At 44.1% G+C, this 24,217-nt stretch overlaps 1 protein-coding gene across 4 annotated transcripts in view; it reads left to right on the forward strand.

Moving 5' to 3' along the window:
- Window positions 1-24,217, forward strand: part of map3k22 (mitogen-activated protein kinase kinase kinase 22) — a 159,834-nt gene that overhangs the window by 86,373 nt on the left and 49,244 nt on the right. For all 4 annotated transcript variants that reach the window (XM_078540920.1, XM_078540922.1, XM_078540921.1 and 1 more), the window contains exons 9-10: window positions 6,726-6,799; window positions 12,161-12,222. In XM_078540920.1, coding sequence (XP_078397046.1) covers window positions 6,726-6,799; window positions 12,161-12,222 — 136 coding nt within the window. The remainder of the gene's footprint in view (window positions 1-6,725; window positions 6,800-12,160; window positions 12,223-24,217) is intronic.

Below are 24,217 nucleotides of genomic sequence, written 5' to 3' on the forward strand. Positions count from 1 at the left end.
AAAGGCAACTACTCAGATTGGGAAATAATGTAGCAACTGTTATATTGGCAAGTATAGCAACCAATTTATAAATATTGCAAACCAAATAATTTGGAGGAGCTGTTGATCTGTTTATCATAATTGCAGGCCTGTTGCTGAAACAGCAGGCGAACTTCCCACTTTTTGAATAGCGGATTGGAATCTTTACTATCTACCTGAGCTAGTTGAACAGACAAATGTCATCTGAAAGACAGCAGCTCTGACAATATAGCAACCCCTCAGTACTGCACTAAAATGTGAACCTAGATTGTGAGCTCAAGTTCTGGGGCCACAATTCTCTGAATCAGAAGCAAAATTGTTATCAACTGAGCAAAGCTGAAATTGTGATCTAGAATCAACTGAAATCAACACACTCGATGGCAGTTTATAAATATATCAGAAGCGACTATAAGCAGGAGGATGAAAATTCCCCTTGGTTATTTATTGAAATACATCATGTCGATTTCCTCTGCCCCTTATTTCTAATGAAAACTTGAACCTATGTAAGAGCTTGCCGAAAATATTGGCTAAAGGATTTAGTTTTTGGATGGATTCATAGTACAAAAGTGACTAGAGCGACTCTTCCCTCCTGCATTTGCAGAAGGATTAAAGAGAAAGAAACTTACACTTTGTTTTTTGTTTCCATTCAGAATAGGTTCTGTATGTTCTGCTACCACTTTATTTAACAGGATAATGTCTTATTGGGGGACATGTTTGAAGGTTCCTTGTAATGACTGATTTGACTATATCACATTTTAATAGTACCTTTCATGACTGCAAAACATTTCAAAGCACTTTAGAAATAGTTAAGCACTTTTAAAGTGTTGTCACTGTTTTAATGTAGAGAAAAGTGGCAGCCAGTTTGTGCATTGCGAGACCCCAGAAATAACAGTGAGGTAATGACCAGGTAATCTGCATTAGTGATGTTAAGGGCTAAATATTGACCAGTATACCAGAGAGAACTCCCCTGTTTTTATTCATAGTATTAACTGGGATCTTGTATGTTCATCTGAGAGGGCAGACAGAGTCTTGATTTAATGGGTGGGATTTTCCGGCCCCGACACCAGTGGGCATAGTCACGGGCAGGACGGGAAAATTTGGAGAGCTGTTAAAGTCAAGGGCACTCTAAATTTTTCCGTCCCACCCTCGGCAATGCCCGCTCGCGTCAGGGCTGGAAAATCCCAGCCAACGTCTCAGCTGAAAGAGGGCATCACCAACAGTGTAGCACTCCCTCAGTACTGAACTGGGCTGTCAGCCTAGATTTGTCTCTAAAGCAGGACTTGGACCCACAGCCTTCTAACCAAGAGATGAGAATGCTCCCACTGAGAAATGGCAGACACCTAAATGACTTCAAAACTATGAATATATAAATGACAAAATGTACTGGTTTGCTACACTTTCCTCCCCCATTATTGAATGCAGTGCTAATATATTCCTATTCAATCCACCAAGGGTTGAATTTAATAGAGGTGGCGGGGGTGTCTCAGTGGGCTCCCCACCTCCCTGGTGCTGGGTCCCTTGATCAGGCATTGAGTGCCTTTGAACAAGAGCACCCCCTCGGGAGCCTGAAAGCAACCCTGCATAGATTTTCTTGTTGTGCTATCCACATGATGATTCCCCTGCTGGATTAATACCCCCAGTGGTGGGATGAGGCTCTTAAGTGGGCATTTAAAAGTGCACGGGCCTTCCCGCCACTGATCTAATAGGGCTGGGAGTGGGAAGGCGCTGGGGTGCCTACCTACCACCCTCCCACCTGATTAAATGTCCCTCACCACCAAACTTGCCATGGGGGAGGGCGTTAAGTTCCACCCAAGTATGTGATGTATGATTACACCCACACCAAAGAATGAAGTAGTTGCGATATATAGGCAGTGCAGATTTCCCAAAGTAAACACAACTGAATGATAGAGAATGAACAGCTTGTGTGCATTTTGTCCCATGAATCATCCACAGTGTTGGGTTCACCATTGTTGTGCATTACACTGAGTAAGACTAACACATGCTCAACTGTAGGCAGCCATTATTGAACAACTTTACACCTCCCCAAAAGAGGGGGCAGCAGAGTGGGCTTGACACTATACTCTCTCCCCACTAGAAAAAATAACCCATTCATCAAGGTGTAAAATGGCACATGGACAAAACTTTCCAGAATATAGTATGATTAAACCAGTACAAACACTTGAAAATTTAACAGGTTGGGTTGCACCTGTGCATTTGCTACTATAATCACAGCTAAAACTTACATGGCCAATATTTCCAGAGTAATTTATGCGTAAAATTTGTTTATCCTTAACACCAGTATATATTTAACAAAAATATCATCATTTGACAAGAAATAATGAAAATAACTTTTTTCAATTAACCTATCTGGCTTCTTTCTTTTTCTGTGTGGGTATCTCCTCCCATTTCCATTAGTTTGACTCTGACTATGTCAAACCTGAAATTTGACCTTGACTACCAATTCCACTTAATGTTGGAACTGTGACATTTATTGATTTGTCTTAATCGAAGACCCTAATTCACTTTGCTCTACCAGTGGGTTCTATGGGCAGAATTTTCCCATTGACATGTGGGATAAGAGGGCTCAGTATGGTCATGAGTGTGCTCTCTCAAGTATTGATTTTTCAAAGATTTTGAAACTTGCCGATTGGTCTGCAATACTTTGAAACGCATATCAGCTGTTTTGTCTGGACTCTTAACCCTCAGGTCAGCACTCTGCAGTGAGGAATCTCTTTTAGGCCTGCAGGTTTCTGGAAGCCTTCCCATAGCCTGGGAATGGGAGCTGAACTCTCCACTGGAGGCACCTCCTCTGAGGAGGAAGGGAGGGCTAGAAGGGGGAGGAGACCAGGAGTGCACATTCAGCCTCCATGGGAGCCACCTTTGGGGGAGGACAGGCGCAGGCACAAGGGGCGCAGGGCCAAGAGGCAGACCAAGGTGGAAGGGGCTGCAGAAGACGCCACTATCCTGCTGCCAGGTATACAGGTGGCGAAGCAGCTACCTCAATATGTCTGAGGTGCAGTGTCAAATGAGGCTCTATCTCTCAAGGGAGACAGTCAACTAAATCTGTCAGATGATTGGGCCTGAGATCTCCGCTAACTGTGTGGGTGGACACCCCATGCCAGTGGCTCTAAAGGTCACAGCTGCCCTCAACGTCTATGCATCTGGCTCCTTCCATGGCTCGGTGGGTGATCGTTGCGGTGTCTCCCAATCAGCTGTCCACACTTGTGTCAAGCAGGTTACAGACACTCTGTTCAGGTGTGCATTGACCTTCATCCACTTCCGTTGGGACCAGGCAAGCCAGACACAGCGAGCCAGAGGCTTCGGGGCCATTGCTGGCTTCCCCTGCGTCCAGGCTGCAATAGACTGTACATAAGTGGCGATCAGGGCGCCAGCAGGTGAGCCCGGTGCCTTCGTCCACAGGAGGGGCTTCCACTCCATGAGCGTGCAGATAGTGTGTGATCACAGGATGCTGAGTTTACAAGCCTGTGCAAGGTACCCAGGCAGCTCCCACGACACCTACATCCTCAGACACTCCCCGGTGCTGGGGCTCTTCAATGCTCCAGCCCGGCTTGATGGATGGCTGCTGGGTGACAAGAGCTATCCCCTCAGAAGGTGGCTCAACAGAGGCTGAACAGAGGTACAATAGGGACCAAACCTCCACAAGGGCTGTGGTGGAGAGAACCATCGGTCTTCTCAAGATGCACTTCCGATGCCTGGACCGCTCAGGGGGCGCACTCCAGTACCTTCCAGATCGTGTGTCGCTGATAGTGGTTGCTTGCTGCACTCTCCACAATCTTGCGCTGGAAAAGGGGATGCAGTGGATGATGAAGATGCTGACCTGGGCATACTGCAGGGAGGCAGGGACACCCGGGAGGCTTTAATCCAATGAACCTTCAGCTAGCACACCACAGATGGACCTCCAGGACATGCCTGGGCTGGTAGGCTCCATACTCGATACCTAAGTGCCAAATCTCCCAGGTTAGGAACAGTAATTAAGGGCCTTGTTAATAAAGCTGAATGTCCCACAAAGCACTCCTAACGTTTTTGAAAACCATACACATGCAGAAGAAAAGAGGCACCCTCAGCCATGGTCACATGTCTGAGTTTACTATGCATGGCCAAGAATCTTAATGAAACAAAATGATGAGGGTGTGCCAATTCATAGCAAATCATAAAGATCTCAACTCGGGCCAACACAAAAGCACCAGTGATAAACCTGTGGTGTGCCTAAGGTGCCTTATGTTTACGTTTCCGGGTGCTACGTCTTGGTGCCGTCTCATCGCTGGGAGTGGCATCTGAGACAGCCTGCTGGCTTTCCTGTCCTGTTGGCCTCGATGACCTTGGAGTGCAGAGGGTAGCAGATGCAATTTAGAACATGCCCTGATCTCCCCCCACCACCCTATCCTCCCCCCCCGCCCCCCACACAGTGAAAATAGCAGAAGCTGGGAGCGGGGTTGGAACTTCCGGAAATGGGCCTCTGCTGCCATTTTCTCCGTCTGCATGAAAATTCAGGCCTATCTCTTTCTCCCATTTCCAAGACTATAGCCTCATTGCAGGCCTCCTTGACATCAGCTTATTGCCTTTGCTCAAGAGCTTGGGCTGAATTTTATTGTTGTTTAGGCCTCCTACAAATGTGTCTCTAAGGTCAATTTCTAAGTCTGCACCATATTCACAGTGACAAGAGAATTTCTTCTCAAGAATATGATCTGTAACAGTCTCACCTGGCAACTGCTTCCTTTCACAGAATGCAACTCTCAGTGCAATCTCTGTCTTACTCATGCCATAAATTGAGTCCAGTACCTTATTAATTTCAGAATAGTCCATATTAGGAGCACTATTGGTTAGACACCACCTCAAAAGCCTCTGGCCCCATCATGGTGAGGAAAGCATTTACTTTATCCTCAGCTCCTACTTTCGCCTTCAGCCTTCAGCCAAATTACACTAGTTAGGGTTGAATTTCACCATTGTCCCTAAGCATGCATTCAGTGCCATTTTCCCTTACTCACTGGGCTGACACATGAGGGGACATGTCAGGAATATTTTTTCTCCCTTTAATAAAGTTTTCAAACTTGAACCGAGCTCCCTGAGGCAGCACTTTGCCTCAGGGAGACCTGTGCGCTCTTTCGCGCGCAAGAGTGCACTCCCAGCTCAGGGAATCCCCCACGCCTGCACAGGGAGCGCATAGCGCTTCTGGGTGGACATCACACTGGGCGGGCCTTAATTGGCTCGCCCACATAAAATGGCGGCGCGCCCCCAGGCGGGGGCACTGATTGGGAATCTGCATTCAGACAACTCCCCCAACGGGGAGAAAATGCTGCCCACTTTGTACTTGATTACAATGTGCACACAGGGAGCAATTCCTTAAACATCCTCAAGATCAACTTTAGGAGCTCCATAAAGTATGTCTCAATTTTCCTTTGTCCTTAATTTCTCAATTGAAATGTAAAAAAAAAAATTCCATCCTCTCCTAGTCACCATTTTTCTGTTGTATATTGCACTAAGACTAACCCATGCTCAACTGCAGGCAGCTATTATTGAACAACTTTATTTACAACTGCCCAACAGGGAGGGCTCTACACCACAACCGTCATTGCAGGTGATTAGAAATAAAACTGTTCCGTTTAGTTGTCAAAGTAGTTTGTGTGGTGATGGTGTGTTATAGATTACTCAGGGAGTCAAAGTTCTTATTTATTCCTTCATGGGTATTGTTGCTGAAAAGGCCAGCATTTGTTGCTCACCCTTAATTGCCCTTGAACTGAGTGGCTTGCTAGACCACTTCAGGGTTAAAAGTCAACCATATTGCTGTGGGCCTGGTGAACATGTAGGCCAGACCGGATAAGAGTGGCAGATTTCCTTCCCAACGAGGATTAATGAACCAGATGGGTTTTTACAAAAATCAGTGGTAACCATTGCCAACACTAGTTTTCAATTCCAGATTTTATTAACTGAATTTAAATTCCATCAGCTGCTGTGCTGGGATTTGAACCTGTGCCCCAGAGAATTAGCCTGGGCCTCTGGATTACTCATCGATTGACATTACCACCACACCACCACCATCCCCTCAGTTGCTATGGCAATATGCACTTTACATGCATGTTGGAGCCTGGAGCTATGGAGGTGATGGGAGAGGCTCCAGCTTTCATCACATGGCTGACCAGGAATCTCTCCTCCTCACATTTGCAGGTTGATGATGAACCTATATGGCTCCATTATGAATGCACCTTCCTTGGCCATCGACTTCTGGGGTGTGGCTCGAAGCCAGAACTTTTGATTAAGAGGCAAGGATGCTATCCATTGCACCACAAGACCTCTGTATTTGTGTGTGCATGCCTCCAAAGAGAGAGGTAGTGCCTTCCACACAAGTGAAGACCTTTTTGTTTGCTGGGTTACGTTGCTATAGTTCCACTGTTTACAGAAACACCTTGGGGAAACTATAGCTCACGCAAGGTGAAAATGTAATTATTGCATTGGCACTGGTGTTAACGTATTGAAAAGGAATTTATAGATTCGCACAGCTGCACCTTTTTACTTCAGTGGATTTTCTCCAAGGTTGAAAGGTACATTCTTAGTTGAACATTTTTTTTTTTACATTTGTTCCCATCTGTAGTTATAGTGTGGAAGCAAATATTTTTTAATCTGTGGTTCTGCTGACTGAAACTTGACAAGGCTGGGTTTTGTTTCAACGTTTACTGTTCTTCTGACCACAGATGTTGGACCCGTTCAGCAGTGCTGAAGCATCGCTGTCTGGAAGTTGTCAGTCACTGGACAGATCAATAGACAGGTAGGTATTTGAAACTATGGAAAACAAATTGAATGGAATTATTGTTCGTATTGTTGTGTTTTGTCTTTCATTTAAAAAAAAAAGACAAGGGGTGGCATCATCTCAGATTTGCACAAAGTGTGGTAGCGGGTGGGAAAATGGACGCTTTACCCGCTGGCCGCAATGGCAGCTTTTCATGCCGTCTCGTCCCATTCCCAGCATGCCCCGCCTCATTAATAATGCATTCCTGGGAAACATGCCAGATCGCTGGCAGGGCGACCACTGATTCATCCATTCCACCATCACCTCAGGCTGTCAGTAATCTGACATATTTAAAGGGAGCCCCTGCCCAGAGCTAGCAGTCTCTAAGAGATCGTAAGTTGCTGCAAAGTCCTGGCTGCCAAAGGGAAGTAATGTGCTGCCTCGAAATTTAGTGACGCCTCCCTCAGGCGCTCACTGGACGCAGTGGAGGTCCGCTGTGAAGACCTCTACCCTGGCGCAGCCAGCATGGTCACCAATCCAGCATGGGAGGCAGTGGCAGCAGTGGTCAGCGTTAATGCCCTGCAAAAGAGGACAGCCACCCACTGCTGAAAGAGGATGAATGATCTCCTCAGTTCCTCCAGGGCAAGTCACTCTTCTCATCACTCTCAACTCACACACTCTCAAACCCATCACACATCCACAGGGATCTCACTCACGGCCAGTTAAAGGGACATCACCATTCACCCTCTCACACACACCTTCATCTGCCCTGCAGATCATGTCCTCATCCTGTCCATGGCACCGCTCACCACCCACATGTGCCAGGCATCCTTCTCATTTGGCCTGGCAGGTGCCCTGTTTACACTCTCTCCATTTGTCTTCATGCAGGACAAGCAGGCATACAACAAAAGGGAGAGTTAGCAGACTAGGGGAGGAATGTCTGACATCAAGGTCCTCACAGACTTTGAAAATAGAGTTATCCAGCTGGCTGGTGATGAACTCATCCAGTCGGCCAATTGCCCTGCTGCCCCCTAAAGCGCACATTAATTTGCAGTCTGCGCCTGAGGGATGAAAAGTCCTGGAGCATTTGGTGGCACTTTCATGCTTTTGTGCTGCTTGAGTGGGCAGAAAAGTTTCAGAGGCCCAACTCCAAGCCTATCAATGGAGCTACAGCTGAATGGTCTCAGCTGTGGAAGAATGCTCACTTTTGACAAGCTTTTCCAAGTGTGGCTGCTTCCCTCACTGCCCCTCACCGCGCACCCCCCCCCCCCCCCCCCCGCCACCCCCGGCATGTGCTTGAGTACTTCCCTCAGTCTGTGCTGCCTTGCCCCAAAATCAGCACCCCCCTTGGCCTGTCCTGCACTGGAGCCCTTGCCCCGGTACTGCACTGAAAGCCAGTGAGGGAAAAGCGACTTGCCTGTCACGCTATGAACGCATGGTGCCTCTTCCTTGATGTCCTACAGGTGATGTTCGTGAGCGCTGCGCGAGGTTGTGTGCACTCACCTCCGAGTTCCCCTCAAAGTTCAGGTTGCCAGGTGCATGCCTTTTAAAGGCAGCCCTGAAGCGAGCTGTTCTGAAATCATACCGACATAGGCGGTAAAGTTGACTTGATGGTGGTGTGGGGGGATGATTTCGGTGAGCAGGGCTTATAATTAGATGCAAGTGTATTAAAATTATGTTTCCGACATGCGGCATTGGGAAATGCGGCCCGCTGTTGACGGGTGGAGTGGATGATTGCAAACTGGTTTCACGACGGTGTGAAACCAATTTTTGGCCTTCTTGCCATATTGTTACCACCACACCCCCACCCACCCCCCAACCCTTCATGACGCGCAATGCCAACAGGGCCGTAAAATTCCAGACAAGATCTTTGCTTCCTATTCTCTTTCCTTGTGTAGCATAGTTTATTTGGTGACATTGCCACATCAGTATCATAAACCCAATCAAATCCTTTAATCCAAGCTGATGCTAACATGCAGTACTGAGGGAGTGCCACACGGTTATAAGTGCCATCCTGTGCATGAAACATTAGGCGGAGGGCATGCCTTGCTGTTCAATTTGACATTAAATCCTGTAGAAGAAAGATGATTATTTGGTTTTCTGGATCAAATGGGCGAAGGGCAGCCTTCAGCTAAACCTTTCTTGGGGTGAAAACGTTATTCCTGTCCTTTGTTTAAGTCTTGATGATTAAGGACTGCTTCCTGTTCAAAGTTAAAGATGCATTTCCACAAGGCAAGGTTAAATGTATCTGCTCTTGTTTTTCTCTCTCCTTTCTCTTTGACCATTGCAATTTTTTGTCATTGTTTCTTACTGTCATCATTAGTCCAGAACTTTCTTCCTTTTGTTTTTCTGAAAGATATCCTTTTAACTACACTCTGTTTTAAAATCAAAATTGTTTTTCTTTCTCAAGACCTCAGAACTGTTAGAACTTTCCTCAGACTTTTTTCCTGGAACATTAGAACATTCAACCCCTTGAACATGTTCCAGATTTGGATTAGATTATGGCCGATCTGTGCCTTAATTCCATCAATTTGCCTTGGCTCCCTTACTCTTAATGCCGCTGGCTATCAGGCTCACTTTATCATTTAATGTAGCAGTAATTGCTTTTTTGGAGAGAGAGTTCCAGATTTCCAATACTCGTTGTAGGAATGCTTTCTAACATCACCCCTGAATGGCCTTGCTCTAACTTTAAAGCAGTGCACCCTTATCCTGGACTCTTCCATCAAAGGAAATAGTTTCTCTATCTATCCTATCATAGCTTTCAATCATCTTAAACACTTAATTAGATCACCATTTAATCTTCTGTATTCAAGGCTAGCCTATGCAACATGCTCTCATAACTTAGCCTTTAGCACCAGTATAATTCTGGTGAATCTGCACTGCACCATCTTCCAAGGCCATTATACCCTTTCAGAGGTGCAGTGACTGGAACGTAATGGAGTATTTTAGATGGTCCTAACCAGAGCTCTGTACATTCCATTAGCCTTTTAAATTATTTTTTGTATTTGTTCATAAGCTTTTAATGATTTATGTACTTGAATCCCTAAATCTTTGTGTTTATTCACTGCTCCCAGCTTCTCACCATTTAGAAAGTGTTCTGATCAATCATTTGTTCAATCCAAAGTGGATGACTTCACACGTCCCCACAATAAACTCGAGCTGCCGCAGTATTGTTTACTCAGTTAATCTATCCATGCCCTTTTACAACATTCTGCGCTATCCACACTAAATAGCGTGCTAGCTAACAGTGTTGCCAGCAAACTTAGATATACAGCTCTCTTCCTTCAGCCAAGTAATTTATAAATATAGTGAAAAGCTGTGGTTTTGGTGCAGATCCCTGGTGGATGCCACTAATCACATCCTGCCAACTTGAGTACATAACTGATTATCCCTTCTCTCTGTTTCTTGACTCCTAGTCAATTTCCTATCCAAGCCAAAAGGTTGTCTCCAATTTTATGCGCCCTCATTTTTGTTACCAGTCTCTGACTGATGTGAAACCTTGTCAAATGCCTGGAAGTCCATTTAACTAACATCCATTACACTTGAGTGAGTGGGCAAAAAATCTAGTAGATGGATTATAATGTGGGAAAATGTGAAGTTCTTCACTTTGACAGGAAGAATAAAAAAGCACAATATTACTTAAATGGAGAATGATTGCCGAATTGAGAGGTGTAGAGGAATCTATGTGTACTCATGCAGAGTCACATAAAGTTAATATGCAGGTAGAGCAAGTAATTCAAAAGGCTAATGGAATGCTATCCTTTATTATGAGAGGAATTGAACATAAAAGTAAGGTTGTTATGGCTCAGTTATGCAGGCATTGGTGTGACCACATCTCTAATACTGTGTGCAGTTTTGGCCTTCTTATTTAAGGAAGGATGTAAATGCGTTGGAGGTGGTTCAGAGGAAGTTTACTAGATTGATACCTGGAATGAGCAGGTTGCCTTATGAGGATAGGTTGGACAGGCTGGGCTTGTTTCCACTGAAGTTTAGAAGAGTGAGGAGTGACTTGTTTGAAGTATATAAGATCCTGAATGGTCTCGACAAAGTGGATGTGGAAAGGATGTTTCCTCTTGTGGATAAGTCCAGAACTAGGGGGCACTGTTTTAAAATTAGGGGGTCACTATTTTGGGCCAGAGATGATGAATTTTTTTTTTCTTAGTGTTGTGCGAATTTGGAACTCTGCCCCAGAGGCAGTGGAAGCGAGGTCACTGAATAGTTTAAAGGCAGAGGTAGATAGATCCTTGTTAGTCAAAGGAATCAAAGGTTATCGAGGGTAGATGGGAATGTCAAACTCGAAACACAAACAGATCAGCCATGATATTGAATGGCGGAGCAGGCTTGAGGGGGCCGAATAGCCTAACTTCTGCTCCTATTTCCTATGTTCATTTGTCCTTTATGGAGGTGACGTCAAGATTTGGAATCCAATGCACTGTGGGTGAAATGACTGCACTTCAAATGCCTTGAAGAAAGGTTATCCAGTATCAATACGATAGAAGCAAAATTGGAGAGATGTGCAATTGGGTGTCCTAAAAGAGTAATAGCTGTGCATTTGTGATAAAGATTTCGCAATCATGGCCATTATGATGAAAACTTGCCAAGTGGAGACCAGATGTCTCCCATTAGGGAGAAATAGAAAGCCTCAGGGTCGCTTTGAGGTGATACTGACTTAATAGAGTGTTGCCTATTCCTGTTCTTACCTTGATCCTAGATCCAGAATTGCTTGGTGATGGAAGAAAGACAGAGCTATTCTTAATGTTGAATAAAGAACATTAAAAAGGACCAAATTTTAAGTCTACTCCACCCACCAGATGGCATTGATTCATGACCTGCTACAATTCCATAGGTACTGATTGCAATCACCAAAGGGCCTTCCTCACAATGGAGCCAAAGCAACCAGTATTGATGTGGAGGGTGGGGGAATCAGCTCAGTCCAAATTTGTCCCAGATGACTTTCTAGCTAGGATCGCTGGATGTGAATAAACAGTATTGTTATAAACAGTGAATAAACAGTATAAACAGTATCCCTGGATGAGCTTTTTTTTTTTCCTTTTTTTCTTTCTCTTTAACTTTTTAAAGTTTTCTTTCTCCCTGTTTCCTAATCTTGAGCTGCAAGAGCCTAAAATAATTAACAGGGCAGGAAAATGTCTGTGTGCTGTGTTTAGTGACAGTAAATATGTTTTCGAGCAAATCCTTTGTGATACATTTCAAATTCAATTGTAAATCCACTTTTTATGCCACTACTTTGTGAGCAGATGATTTCTTACTAAGGATACAAAAACATTAGTGTTAACATTTTAAAAATATATTTACAGTAATTCTTAAGGATTTGAAATGCCATCGTCTGATTTCTTTGTCTTTCTTTGTTGTCCTTCTGTGTTTTATTTTCAAAATTCATAGCCCATCTTTTACCCAGCCTGGAGTTGCGAAGAGTTATCCCGATGAATGCTTCAACTTTAAAGGTAAGAATTTCATGTAGAACGCCTGCCAATTCTGTGCATTTTTAAAGGCTAAGTTCAGGATTGACGTTAGAAAACAGGCAATCAATATCTTAAGGAAGGGTAAGCATAGGGAAAACCCTGGAGTCATTCAAGAGGTTGTTGGATGCCATGCTGGTGAGAAGGTAGGTTTGTGAGGAAGGTTGAATCAGATTGACTGAAGGACATTCATTATTTGAATGGGATGGTTTAAATACATTGACACTGAAGAGAAGATGGTGGAGGTAGAGAGTAATTCACCCACACAGAAGTGTAGGTGGCCCATGTACAATAACTTTTGTGTTTCATGGTGAGACTATTATGATTGGCAGCATCTTGAAAAAACAGTGGTTGTGTATCTTAACTGGGACCCGACAAGAAGTAGAATAGAACTGCAGCATTGGCACTGGGTAACAAATCTGAATGGATTTAACAGGCAGTTTTATTGTAATTCATCCATGGGATATGGGCATTGGGGGTCTAGGCCAACTATTCTTGCCCATCCCGCATTGCCTCCAAGAACGTGGTGGTGGGCTGCCTTCTTGAAAAGCTGCAGCTCAAGAAGGGGAGATGTTGGCATAGTGGCAATGTCACTGGACTAGCAACCAAGAGGCCCAGGCTAATGCCCTGGGACATGGGTTCAATCCCACCACGACAGTTGGTGGAATTTAAATTTGATAAATAAATCTGGAATTGAAAAGCTAGTCTCAGTAATGGTGACTGTGAAACTATGAAACCATTGTTGATTGTTGTAAAAACCTTTAATGTCCTTTAGGGAACTGAATCTGCTGTCTTTACCTGGTCTGGCTTACATGTGACTCCAGATCCAAAGCAATGTGCTTGGCTCTTAAATGCCCTGCGAAATGGGCAAGTTACCAAAAAACACAACAAACTCAAAAAAGAATGAAACTGGACAGACCACCTAGCATCGACCTAGGAACTCCCTTCCTAACAGCACTGTGGTTATACCTACATCACATGGACTGCAGTGGTTTAAGATGGCTCAATACCATCTTCTCAAGGGCAAATAGAGATGGACAACAAATGTCAACAATGCCCACATCCCATAAAAATAATTTTCAAAAAAGTCATTGTGATGTAGATACAACCATGGTGCTATTAGGGAGGGAATTCTCGAATTTTGGCCCAGCGACAATGGCATATATACCAATGGTTTTTATATCAATTTGATATATTTTCAAGTCAGGTTGGGAAGGAACTTGCAGATAGCTGGTTTGATTAAGTTTCTAGCCATGATAATGCCAGGATGTTGATAGTGGAGGATTCAGTGATGGCAAAACCATTGTATGTCAAGTGGAGGAGTTTAGATTCTGTTTTGTTGGAGATGGTCATCGTCGAGCACTCGTGTGATGTGAATGTTATTTACCACTTTTAAGCCCAGGCCTGAATGTTGTTTAGATCTTGATACGTGTAGACACAGACTGCTTCGTTTTCTGAGGAATTACAAATGAAGACTGCAATCATCAGTGAACATCCCCACTTCTGATCCTTATGATGGAGCAAAGGTTATTGATGAAGCAGCTGCAGATGGTTGGGCCTAGGACACTACCTTGAGAAACTCCTGTAGCGATGCCCTGGGCTGAAATGCTAGGTCTCCAACAATCGCAACCATCTTCCCTAGAGGAAGATGCCCCCGATCAGGGAATTCCCGCTGATTTCCATTGGCTCCAATTTTCTGAGGGTTCCTTGAGTGTGGCGTCGTCCGCTTGATTGGCACCACATCCACAAACATTCACTCCCCCTGCCACCGACACACAGTGTGTGCCATCTACAAGATGCACTGCAGGAACTCACCAAGGCTCCTTCAAAATCACCTTCCAAACCCATGACCACTACCACCTAGAAGGACAAGGGCAACAGATAGATGGGAACACCACCTCCCGGAAGTTCTCCTCCAAGTCACTCACTATCCTGACTTGGAAATATATCGCTATTGCTTCACTGTCGCTGGGTCAAAATCCTGGAACTCCCTCCCTAACAGCACTGTGGGTGTACCTACACTACATGGACTGCAGCGGTTCAAGAAGACAGCTCACCACCACCTTCTCAAGGGCAACCAGGGATGGGCAATAAATGCTGGTCCAGCCAGCGAAGCCCACATCCCGTGAATGAATAAAAAAAAAGTCAAACGCTGCTTTAATGTTAGAGGCAGTCATTCTTGCCTCAACACTGGAATTCATTCTTTTGCCTATGTTTGGATCAAGACTGAAGTGAAGTATGGAACTGAGTGGTCCTGGAGGAACCCAAACTGACCATTCTTAGGCAGGTTATGGCAGCACTTTGCATTACTTTGCTCGTGATTGAGAGTAAACTGGTGGGGTGGTAATTTTCAGATTGGATTTGCCCATTTCTTGAACGTGGAGTGAATCGGATTGAATGAAGACTGGCATATCTGGTGCTGGGAACCACAGGGGGAGGCTGACATGGATTACCCACTTGGGACTTCTGGCTGTAAATGGTGCAAATGCTTCTGCCTTGGCTTTTTCACTGACTTGCTGGGCTCCCTCATCATTGAGGATGGAGATGTTTAGGTGCATCCTCCTCTGGTTATTGTTTAATTACCCACCACCATTCATGACTGAATATGACAGGACTTTTTTAATTTGATTTGACAGTCATGAGGTTGCTTAGCTCTGCCTTTAGCATGTAGCTTCTGCTGTTTGGCATGCATGTAGGTTGTAGCTACACCAGGTTGGTACCTCATTTTTAGTGTGCCTGGCCGTGTTTCTAGTATGTTCTCCTGCACTCCACATTGAACCAAGTTTGGTCCCGTGGCTTGAACGTAATGGCAGAGGGAGGGATTGCTGGGCCATGAGGTTATATATTGTGGTTGATTACAATTCTGTGCTTCTGCTATCCCTCAGTGCCTCATGAGTGCCCAGTTTTGAAATGCTCTGAGTCTATGCCATTTAGAACAATTGCAGTACCACACAACATGATAGAGGGTGTTCTTAGCATGAAGGGGGCTGTTTTCTCCATAAGAAATGTGCGGTGGTTGCTCCTGCCAATACTGTCATGGGGGCAGACACATCTATGACACCAGAATTGGTAAGGATGAGGTCCAGTAGGTATTCAATGTGGAGGAGTACTGATCCATCAACTGAAGGAGGGATATAGATGGTTTCCCTGACCATCCTTGGCCTAATTCAATAAGAATTCATGGAGTCTGGAGTCAATGTTGAAGACTGGACCGCTTACTCCCAAATGTATACCACTGTGCCACCACTACTGGTGGGTCTGTTGGGACAGGACATAACCAGGGATGGTGATGGAGGAGTCTGGGGCATTGGCTATAAAATAAGATTTGGGGAGGATGGTTACGTCAGGCTATTGCTTTACTAGTCTGTGGGACAGTTCTCCCAATTTTGGCACGAATCCCCAGACCTTAGTGAGAAGCACTTTGCAGGGTTGACTGGGCTGCGTGTTCCATTGTCGTAGCTGATGCCTAGGTCGATGCTGGTTGAGTTTTATTCTTCTTCGGTCTTTTTGTAGAAGTTTGATGTTGCTGAGTGATTTGTAGAATGCAATTAAGGGTTAACCACATTATAGTAGGTCTGGAGTCACATGTAGGCCAAACCAGACGAGGATGATAGATTGCCTTCACTAAAGGTGAAGTGAATCAGATGGGTTTTCTGGTCAGTCTGTTTTTTTGTGGTCACCTTTACTGATACTAGCTTTTTATTCATTATTTATTTTAACTAAATTTAATGGTGGGACTTGAACACATGTCTCCAGAGCATTAGTCCTGGCCTCTGGATTACTAGTCCAGTAACATTATCTCTATGCTACCGTTCCCTATGGTAGGAGGGTGAAGCTGACAGAGGCAAGGGTGAAATAGCACATTTGACTGGTTGGTCAACTGTGGTTAGCCTCAAGCCCAGGCAAATCCTCACTTGATATCCATATCTGAAAATGATTAGAAAGTGTTCATTGATTGTCATCGAGAGCAGGAACCCTGTGTTTTCTTAACCTTCCCTAAACTGAGAAAAATGTTCCCACTTAGACGATCCAATTGCTATGTCAATTGATACCAGCTAACAACACAGACTAGGGATTAAATCTCAACCTTCCTGTCCTGTTCTCTTCAGTACTGTACATGTACCCACCAAGCGACCAGGCAAGTCTTTTAGTCTAGATGATGGAATATCTGGTGAAGCTGTGATGATCCGTCCTGTTGATAGTCAAACAATTTGCTGGCACTGACCATCCAGACTTAGACATGGGGCAACGTTTCCCCCCCGTTGGGGGGAGGGTGGGGGGAAGTGCGGGAGTGGGCGTGGGCAGGCGGGCTTCCGATCGGTGCCTCCAGTCGGGAGCGTGCTGCCATTTTATGGGCGGGCCAATCAAGGCCCGCCCAACGTGACATCTGCCAGGAAGCGCTATGTGCTCCCTGTGCTAGTGGCGGGGTGGGGGGGGTGGGGGTGGGGGGGAGGCGGGGGTGGGATTCCCTCAGCCAGCAAAGTGCTGCCTCAGGGAGATCGGCTCCAATTTAAAACTTTCAATAAAGGTGATTAAAAAATTTCCCTGTCATGTCCCTTCATGTGACACTGTTGGGACATGTCCATAACTTTTATTTAAACATTTAATAAAAATTGAAATACCCTCATGAAACCTCATCCCGCCCGTGGATGAGGTTTCATGTTTTTTCCGAAGCCCGCCAGGGCTCCTGGCCTGATCACCAACCTTACAGTTGGATGGGCAGGTCCATCAATCATGTTAATTAGTTTTTTAATGGCCTTACTAGGCCGTTGATAATTCGGCGGGTGAGCAGTTGAATTGGCTACGCACCTGCCGAACTGAAAATCTAAATGACGTGGGCTGACATCGGGACGCATGCCCGATGTATCCCCGCGTCATTTTATGTGTCGGCGAGCGGGCCCCGCCCCTGCTCGTCGACCGGAGAAACCTGCCCATTAGGAGTAAGTTAGGCAAGATATTAGAAAGATTATGATGTCTGGGGAACTGTATCTCAGCGAGGACATGCCATGCTAGCTGGGGATGGAGGGAGTGGGTTAAATATTTCAATAGATTGAATTCAGATCAAGTAATTGCTTCATAAACATGTGCATTGTGCTTTCTAACTCTTTATACTAAGGAGAACCCAGCCCAAAAATGAGTAAATTAGTGGCCATAATTAAGGCAGGATGGGTTTTATTGCGTTCAATTCAGATTGATATGAGGGTAAGTGCTCAGTTGTAAAATCAGAATAACCACTTACAATTAACTAGCATATTCAAAATGGAAAATATCTCAAGACCCTAAGAAGCTGGCAACATAACCCGAGCAGGAGTAGAATGAAACATGGCTTTTTGCACGTTTATTGCTGCCCAAATATTTTTTTTCAGATAATTAACCTTGAATTGAGAAAAAGAGCTAGGCTTACAGGGAATAGTCAGAGGTTTGACATTTCTGACCCCTTCCATTACATCATCCAGTTTGGGTGAAACTTGTATCAGCAGAAGCACACTGCATAAAATTTGATGTTAACCAGGTATAGATTAAGTATAGTATATAATTAAATATAATTAGTGAAAAGTAATGAGAAAGACAGAAGAGTGAGTACATTTACCCACGTCCTCATGATCTAGTTGTCCTGAAGTACCTGACAAAAGTGCATTCCAATGCAGTGAAGTTTGGCTGGTTCTAGACCAGCTGCTCCGTTTGAAATCAAACTGGCTAGGCATCTAGTAAATCTTAATATTAGTTCCAAATTCCACTGATGTGAACAGATGCATCTTGCCCTTTATGTACACAGACCAAGTATTCTTTTCTGTGGTTAATTCAGACCATAAGATTATCCTTGCTATCCACATTTTAGCAATGACCAAAAAATCGCCTAGTTAACAAAGTGTGTCCGAAAGTCTTAGATACCAAGACTAAATTATTTGAAAACTTGTTGCTTACTTCATAGTTTGTTGCTTTATTGTTTATTGTTTTGATATTTTCATGGACCATTAAGTTACCCAAATCCCCACTGTAGATGTGTGATCTAGCTGTTACATGTACTGCATTGTATTCCTGTATCAGTGCCCCAAAGTTTCCAAGAACATATCCTTTATATAAGTCCGGGCAGTTTGTCTTGGTTTCACGTATGCTGTTCACTCCTGTCCACTTTCAGCTCCAAATCCTCTTCAAAACACATTTACAGGCGCACACATGTTATCTCTGTCATCTGTAGTTGTTGCTGGTGGAGAAGGGACTGTATGTATGAAGAGAGTGCGTATTTGGCATCAATAACCATCAATGTGGAGGTACAAACCTACATAGTATTATTCAGTGATGTAATGTGTTGGAATTTCAGCCCTGCCTCTCTTTGTATCTCCAAGTCCCCTGGTAGTAGAGTGGTTACAGCACCCATCTAAATATGCTAGTCCAAATCCCATCATGGAAAGTTGTTTTTAATTGAATTCAATTGATCTGGTTATTTCAGCAGGAAAAAATAACCATGAAAGCTGCTGGATGGCTGTTTCATTATTTAGAAACAAAGCAACGGTTTCACCAGTGTCTTTCATCAGGGAAAGGGAACCGGCTACCCTTACAGAGTGTGGCTAACATATGACTGCAGTCCATGCAATATTCTCAACTCTTAATAGCCTCTGAAGTGGCATAGCAAGCTCCTCAGTTGTGTTAACAATCACTATATGAGTGTGCCACTGACCCCTGAGGGGAGTTAGGGATAGTTAATCAAAGCCACTAGCCAAAAATGCCCGCATCCTGAGAACAAATGTTTTCTTTAAAAACAAACTTGATTTCTAGGTCTCTACTGTGTTTCCTGTGGAGTGCACTTAAAAGCTAGGTGCACTGCCAATGGAGAAATTAGTGCTGTCGGGTGTGAGGAAAATTTGAGGGTCGACACAGAATGCACACCTGCAGTTAAGGTGCCCACCGCAGAACCCTATATATTTGGAGCACTTGTCAACAGGGATACACTAGATTTCTGGTTTTAAGGTTTTACTTAAAAAGATAACTGCTTGCTCTTTCTCCCTTCTCAAAAAGCTTACATTTTTTTTGATTCTTTCCATCCTTTTGCTATTCCATTGAATAATGATTAGAAGTGTGGTTTTCCTATTTACATTCTGTGGATTTTAACTGCAATACCTGCTACCGACTTGCCAGAAATCTCTTGCTGACCTGCATTTCAGTTGTTAAAGAGTCTAACATTAAGTACTTTGACGTACGCATACAGTGGATACACTAAGAATGAATATCAGCATCAGGAATGAATTTTTCAACGATTTAACTCAATTTTCCTTTGGTTTCCTCTACTCCAGTTTTAGAAAGATCTAAAGTAGCTCTCAATAGAAAATTCCAGAGAAATCTTTGCAGGAATCTTTTTACGGGGAGGCAGTGGCACAGCGGTACTGTCACTGGACTAATGTTCCAGAGACCCAGGCAATGCTCTGGGGCCCTGGGTTTGAAGCCCCTCACGGCAGATGGTGAAATTTGAAATTTCTGGAATTAAAAGTCCGATGATGGTCACAAAATCATTGCCGATAGTTGTAAAAACCCATCTGGTTCACTAATGTCCTTCAGGGACATTACCTGGTCATGCCTACACGTGACTCCAGACACACAGCAATGTGCTTGTCTCTTAAATGCCCTCTGAGCAAGGGCAAATAGCGATGGGCAAAAGATGCTGGCCGAGCCAGCGACACCCACATCCCATGAACGAATAAGAAAAACTGAAAACTTGAGAGCTCTAGATAGTAATCAGTTAAATTCAAAAGGGGAACCCATTGACAATAAGGCACTGCTGCTTTACGTGCAAGTTTACTCACATGATGGAGTTGGAACAATCTACTGATAGTGCCTGGTCCTCAAGGGATGTATGAGCCTTTCCCAAATTCAGCTTCCTTGGCTCTCAAATAACACAGTCTGAAGATTTGAAAACGGAAATATGAGAAGTATATGTCAACAACACCCTGCTGATAAGATTACAGCATTGAGCTAAATTTAGAGAGCCTTGCATTCCTAAACACCCACATGTGACCAAGGGACTCAAAATTTTGATCAAATAAGCTCCTTGTGTGTGCCAATAGAATAGATTTTTAGGCCATCTATTGATAACTGTGATTAGCATCAACTAGTTTATGCTAACTCAAGAAGCCCAATTCTAATGCAAATAGTTTTGAGAGTTTTACCAATTTGTTGGGCTTTGGATTCTACCCATTCTATGAAATCTGTGGATTTGCTCTTAATATAAAGGGAAGCAACTCAAATATTACTTGGATTTGCATAGATTATACAGCACAGAAACAGGCCATTCAGCCTAGCCAGTCCATGTCAGTGTTTAAGCTCCCCTTGAGCCTGTGCTTGATTTTATTTTTATGGCCTTATTGAAGCATTGTTACTTTTGGTAATTTGCGTATTTGTACTTTGAGGTACCTTTGCTAGTCTACCCCATTTAGATTCTTATTTTTCTTCGTAAAATATAACATCTCTTGCTTGTGTTTGTTGAAATCCATTTGCTAATTATATGCTCATTCTTCATGTTTAAATATGTAATTGTCGTGTAATTTGTTGCAGTCCTCCACTGTATTGACTCTTTCCCAATTTGTTGTCACCCCCAAATTTAAAAATTATATTTTGTATCCCAAGGCCTAAATTATTAATATAAATTGTGAATAACTGTGGTCCTCACACTGATCCTTGTGGAGCTCCAATTCCCACCTTCTACCATTCTACCAAAGCTTACCATCTTTCAAAATTCTGTAGATTCTGGAACAGTCCCAGCAGATTGTGGGGGGCAAATGTAACCCCTCTATTTAAAAAAGGAGGGAGGGAAGAAACAGGGACTTACAGACCGGTTAGTCTAACATCAGTAGTAGGGAAAATGCTAAAGGATGTGATAACAGGACACTTAGGAAATATCAATGGGATTAGACAAAGTCAACATGGATTTATGAAAGGGAAATCATGTTTGACAAACCTACTGGAGTTTTTTGAGGTCATACTAGCAAAATAGATAAGGGAGAACCAGCTGATGTGGTGTATTTGGATTTTCAGAAAGCTTTTGATGAAGTCCCACATAAGAGGTTAGTGTGCAAAATTAAAGCACATGGGATTGGTAACATATTGGCATGGATTGAGAATTGGATAGCAGACAGGAAACAGAGAGTAGGAATAAATGAGTCTTTTCAGAACGGCAGGCGGTGACTAGTGGGGTACCACAGGGATCAGTGCTTGGGCCCCAGATATTCATGATTTAAATCAATGATTTGGATGAGGGAACTAAATGTAATATTTCCAAGTTTGCTGATGACACTAAACTAGGTGGGAATGTGAGGGTGAGGAGAATGTTAAGAGGCTTCAAGGTTGAGTGAGTGGGTAAATACATGGCAGATGAAGGATTACATGGATAAGATATGAAGTTATCCACTTCAGTAGGAAAAACAGAATGGCAGAGTATTGTTTAAATGGTGATTGATTGGGAAATGTTGATGTACAAATGGACCTGAGTGTCCTTGTACACCAATCACTGAAAGCAAGCATGGAGATGCAGCAAGCAGTTAAGGCGGCAAATGGTATGTTGGCCTTCATTGCAAGAGGACTTGAGTACTGGAGCAAGGATGCCTTACTGCAGCTATACAGGCCTTAGTACAGTTCTATACAGGCAAGGGCCTTGGTACAGTTTTAGCCTCCTTTCCTAAGAAAGGAGGACAAATCCAACCTGGCCAATTACTGCCCCGTAAGTCTACTCTCAATCATCAGTAAAATAATGGAATGGGACATCAACAGTGCTATCAAGCGGCACTTGCTTAGTAATAACCTGCTCAATGACGCACAATTTGAGTTCCGCCAGGGCCACTCAGCTCCTGACCTCATTACAGCCTTGGTTCAAACATGGACAAATGAGCTGAACTCCCGAGGTGAGGTGAGAGTGACTGCCCTTGACATCAAGGCCGCATTTGACCGAGTGTGGCATCAAGGAGCCCTAGCAAAACTGGAGGTAATGGGAATCAGGGGGAAAACTCTCCACTGGTTGGAGTCATACCTAGCAGAAAGGAAGATGACTGTGGTTGTTGGAAGGTCAATCATCTAAGTTCCAGGACATCACTGCAGGAGTTCCTCAGGGTAGTGTCCTAGCCCCAACCATCTTCAGCTGCTTCATCAGTGACCTTCCTTCCATTGTAAGGTCAGAAGTGGGGATGTTATCTGATGATTGCACAATGTTCAGCACTATTCACGACTACTCAGACAGTGAAGCAGTCCATGTCCAAATGCAGCAAAACCTGGACAATATCCAGACTTGGGCTAACAAGTGGCAAGTAACATTCATGCCACACAAGTGTCAGGCAATGACCATCTCCAACAAGAGAGAATCCAACCATCGTCCCTTGATGTTCAATGGCACTAACATCACTGAATCCCCCACTATCAACATCCTGGGGGTCACCATTGACCAGAAACTGAACTGGACTAGCCATATAAATACTGTGGCTACAAGAGCAGGTTAGAAGCTAGGAATCGTGTGACGAGTAACTCACTTTCTGATTCCCCAAAGCCTGTCCACCATCTACAAGGCACAAGTCAGGAGTGTGATGGAATACTCCCCACTTGCCTGAATGAGTGCAGCTCCCACAACACTGAAGAAGCTTGACACCCTCCAGGAGAAAGCAGCCCGCTTGATTGGCACCACATCCACAAACATTCATCCGCTCCACCACCGACGCACAGTAACAGTAGTGTGTACCATCTACAAGATGCACTGCAGGAATTCACCAAGGCTCCTTAGGCAGCACCTTCCAAACCCACGACCACTACCATCTAGAAGGAGAAGGGTAGCAGATAGATGGGAACACCCCATCTGGAAGTTCCCCTCCAAGTTACTTGCCATCCTGACTTGGAAATGTATCGCTGCACCTGCAGGGTCAAAATCCTGGAACTCCCTTCCTAACAACACTATGGGTGTACCTATACCACATGGACTGCAGCACTTCAAGAAGGCAGCTCACCACCACCTTCTCAAGGGCAACTAAGGATGGGCAATAAATGCTGGCCCAGCCAGTGAAGCCCACACCCCATGAATGATAAAAATAAAAGAGGGAGTGCAGCGAAGGTTCACCAGGCTGATTCCTGGGATGACAAGATTGTTGTATGAGGCGAGATTGAGCTGACTAGGCCTGTGTTCACTGGAGTTTAGAAGAATTAGATGGGATCTCATTGAAACGTGTAAAACTCTGACATGGCTGGACAGGCTGGATGCAGGGATGATGCTTCATCTGGCTGGAGGGTCTAGAACAAGGGGTCACAATCTCAGGATACGGGACAGGCCATTTAGGATTGAGATGAGGAGAAACGTCTTCACTCAGAGGTGGTGAACTTGTGGAATTCTCTTCCACAGAGGGCTGTGGAAGCCAAGTACTAAATATATCAAAGAAGGGTTTAGATTTCTAGACTTTAAAGACGTCGAGGGGTATGAGGAGAAAGTGGGAGTGCGGCATTGAGATAGAGGATCAGCCATGATCATATCAAATGGCGGAGCAAGCTTGAAAGGCCGAATGATCTACACCTGCTCCTATTTTCGATGTTTCTATGTTTACCCTTAACCCTTTTTTACAAAAGCAAAATACTGCAGATGCTGGGAATCTGAAATAAAAACAAAAATGCTGGAAAAGCTCAGCAGGTCAGTCAGTGTCTGTGGTGAGAAACAGGGCTAACATTTCAGCTCGATGACCTCTCATCAGAACCCTTTTTTTTTGCTTTTTGTCTGTCAGCCAACTACCTATTGATTCTGCTACTTACCCCCTGAATCTGCAAGCTCTGACCTCATTAATTTATAATGTGGCCTTTTCGAAATCTAGATATATGACATCTACATCATTACCTTCTACGTCCACTCCCTCTGCTATCTCTTCAAAGAATTTAATGAGGCTGGTCAAGCAAGACTCTTTTGAAAATCATGCCGACTGTTGTTATTATTAATTTTCAGCTATTTTTCTATTTTCTCTTTTAGGAG

The sequence above is a fragment of the Cetorhinus maximus genome, chromosome 4 (assembly GCF_964194155.1).
Source record: "Cetorhinus maximus chromosome 4, sCetMax3.hap1.1, whole genome shotgun sequence".
NCBI lineage: Eukaryota > Metazoa > Chordata > Chondrichthyes > Lamniformes > Cetorhinidae > Cetorhinus > Cetorhinus maximus.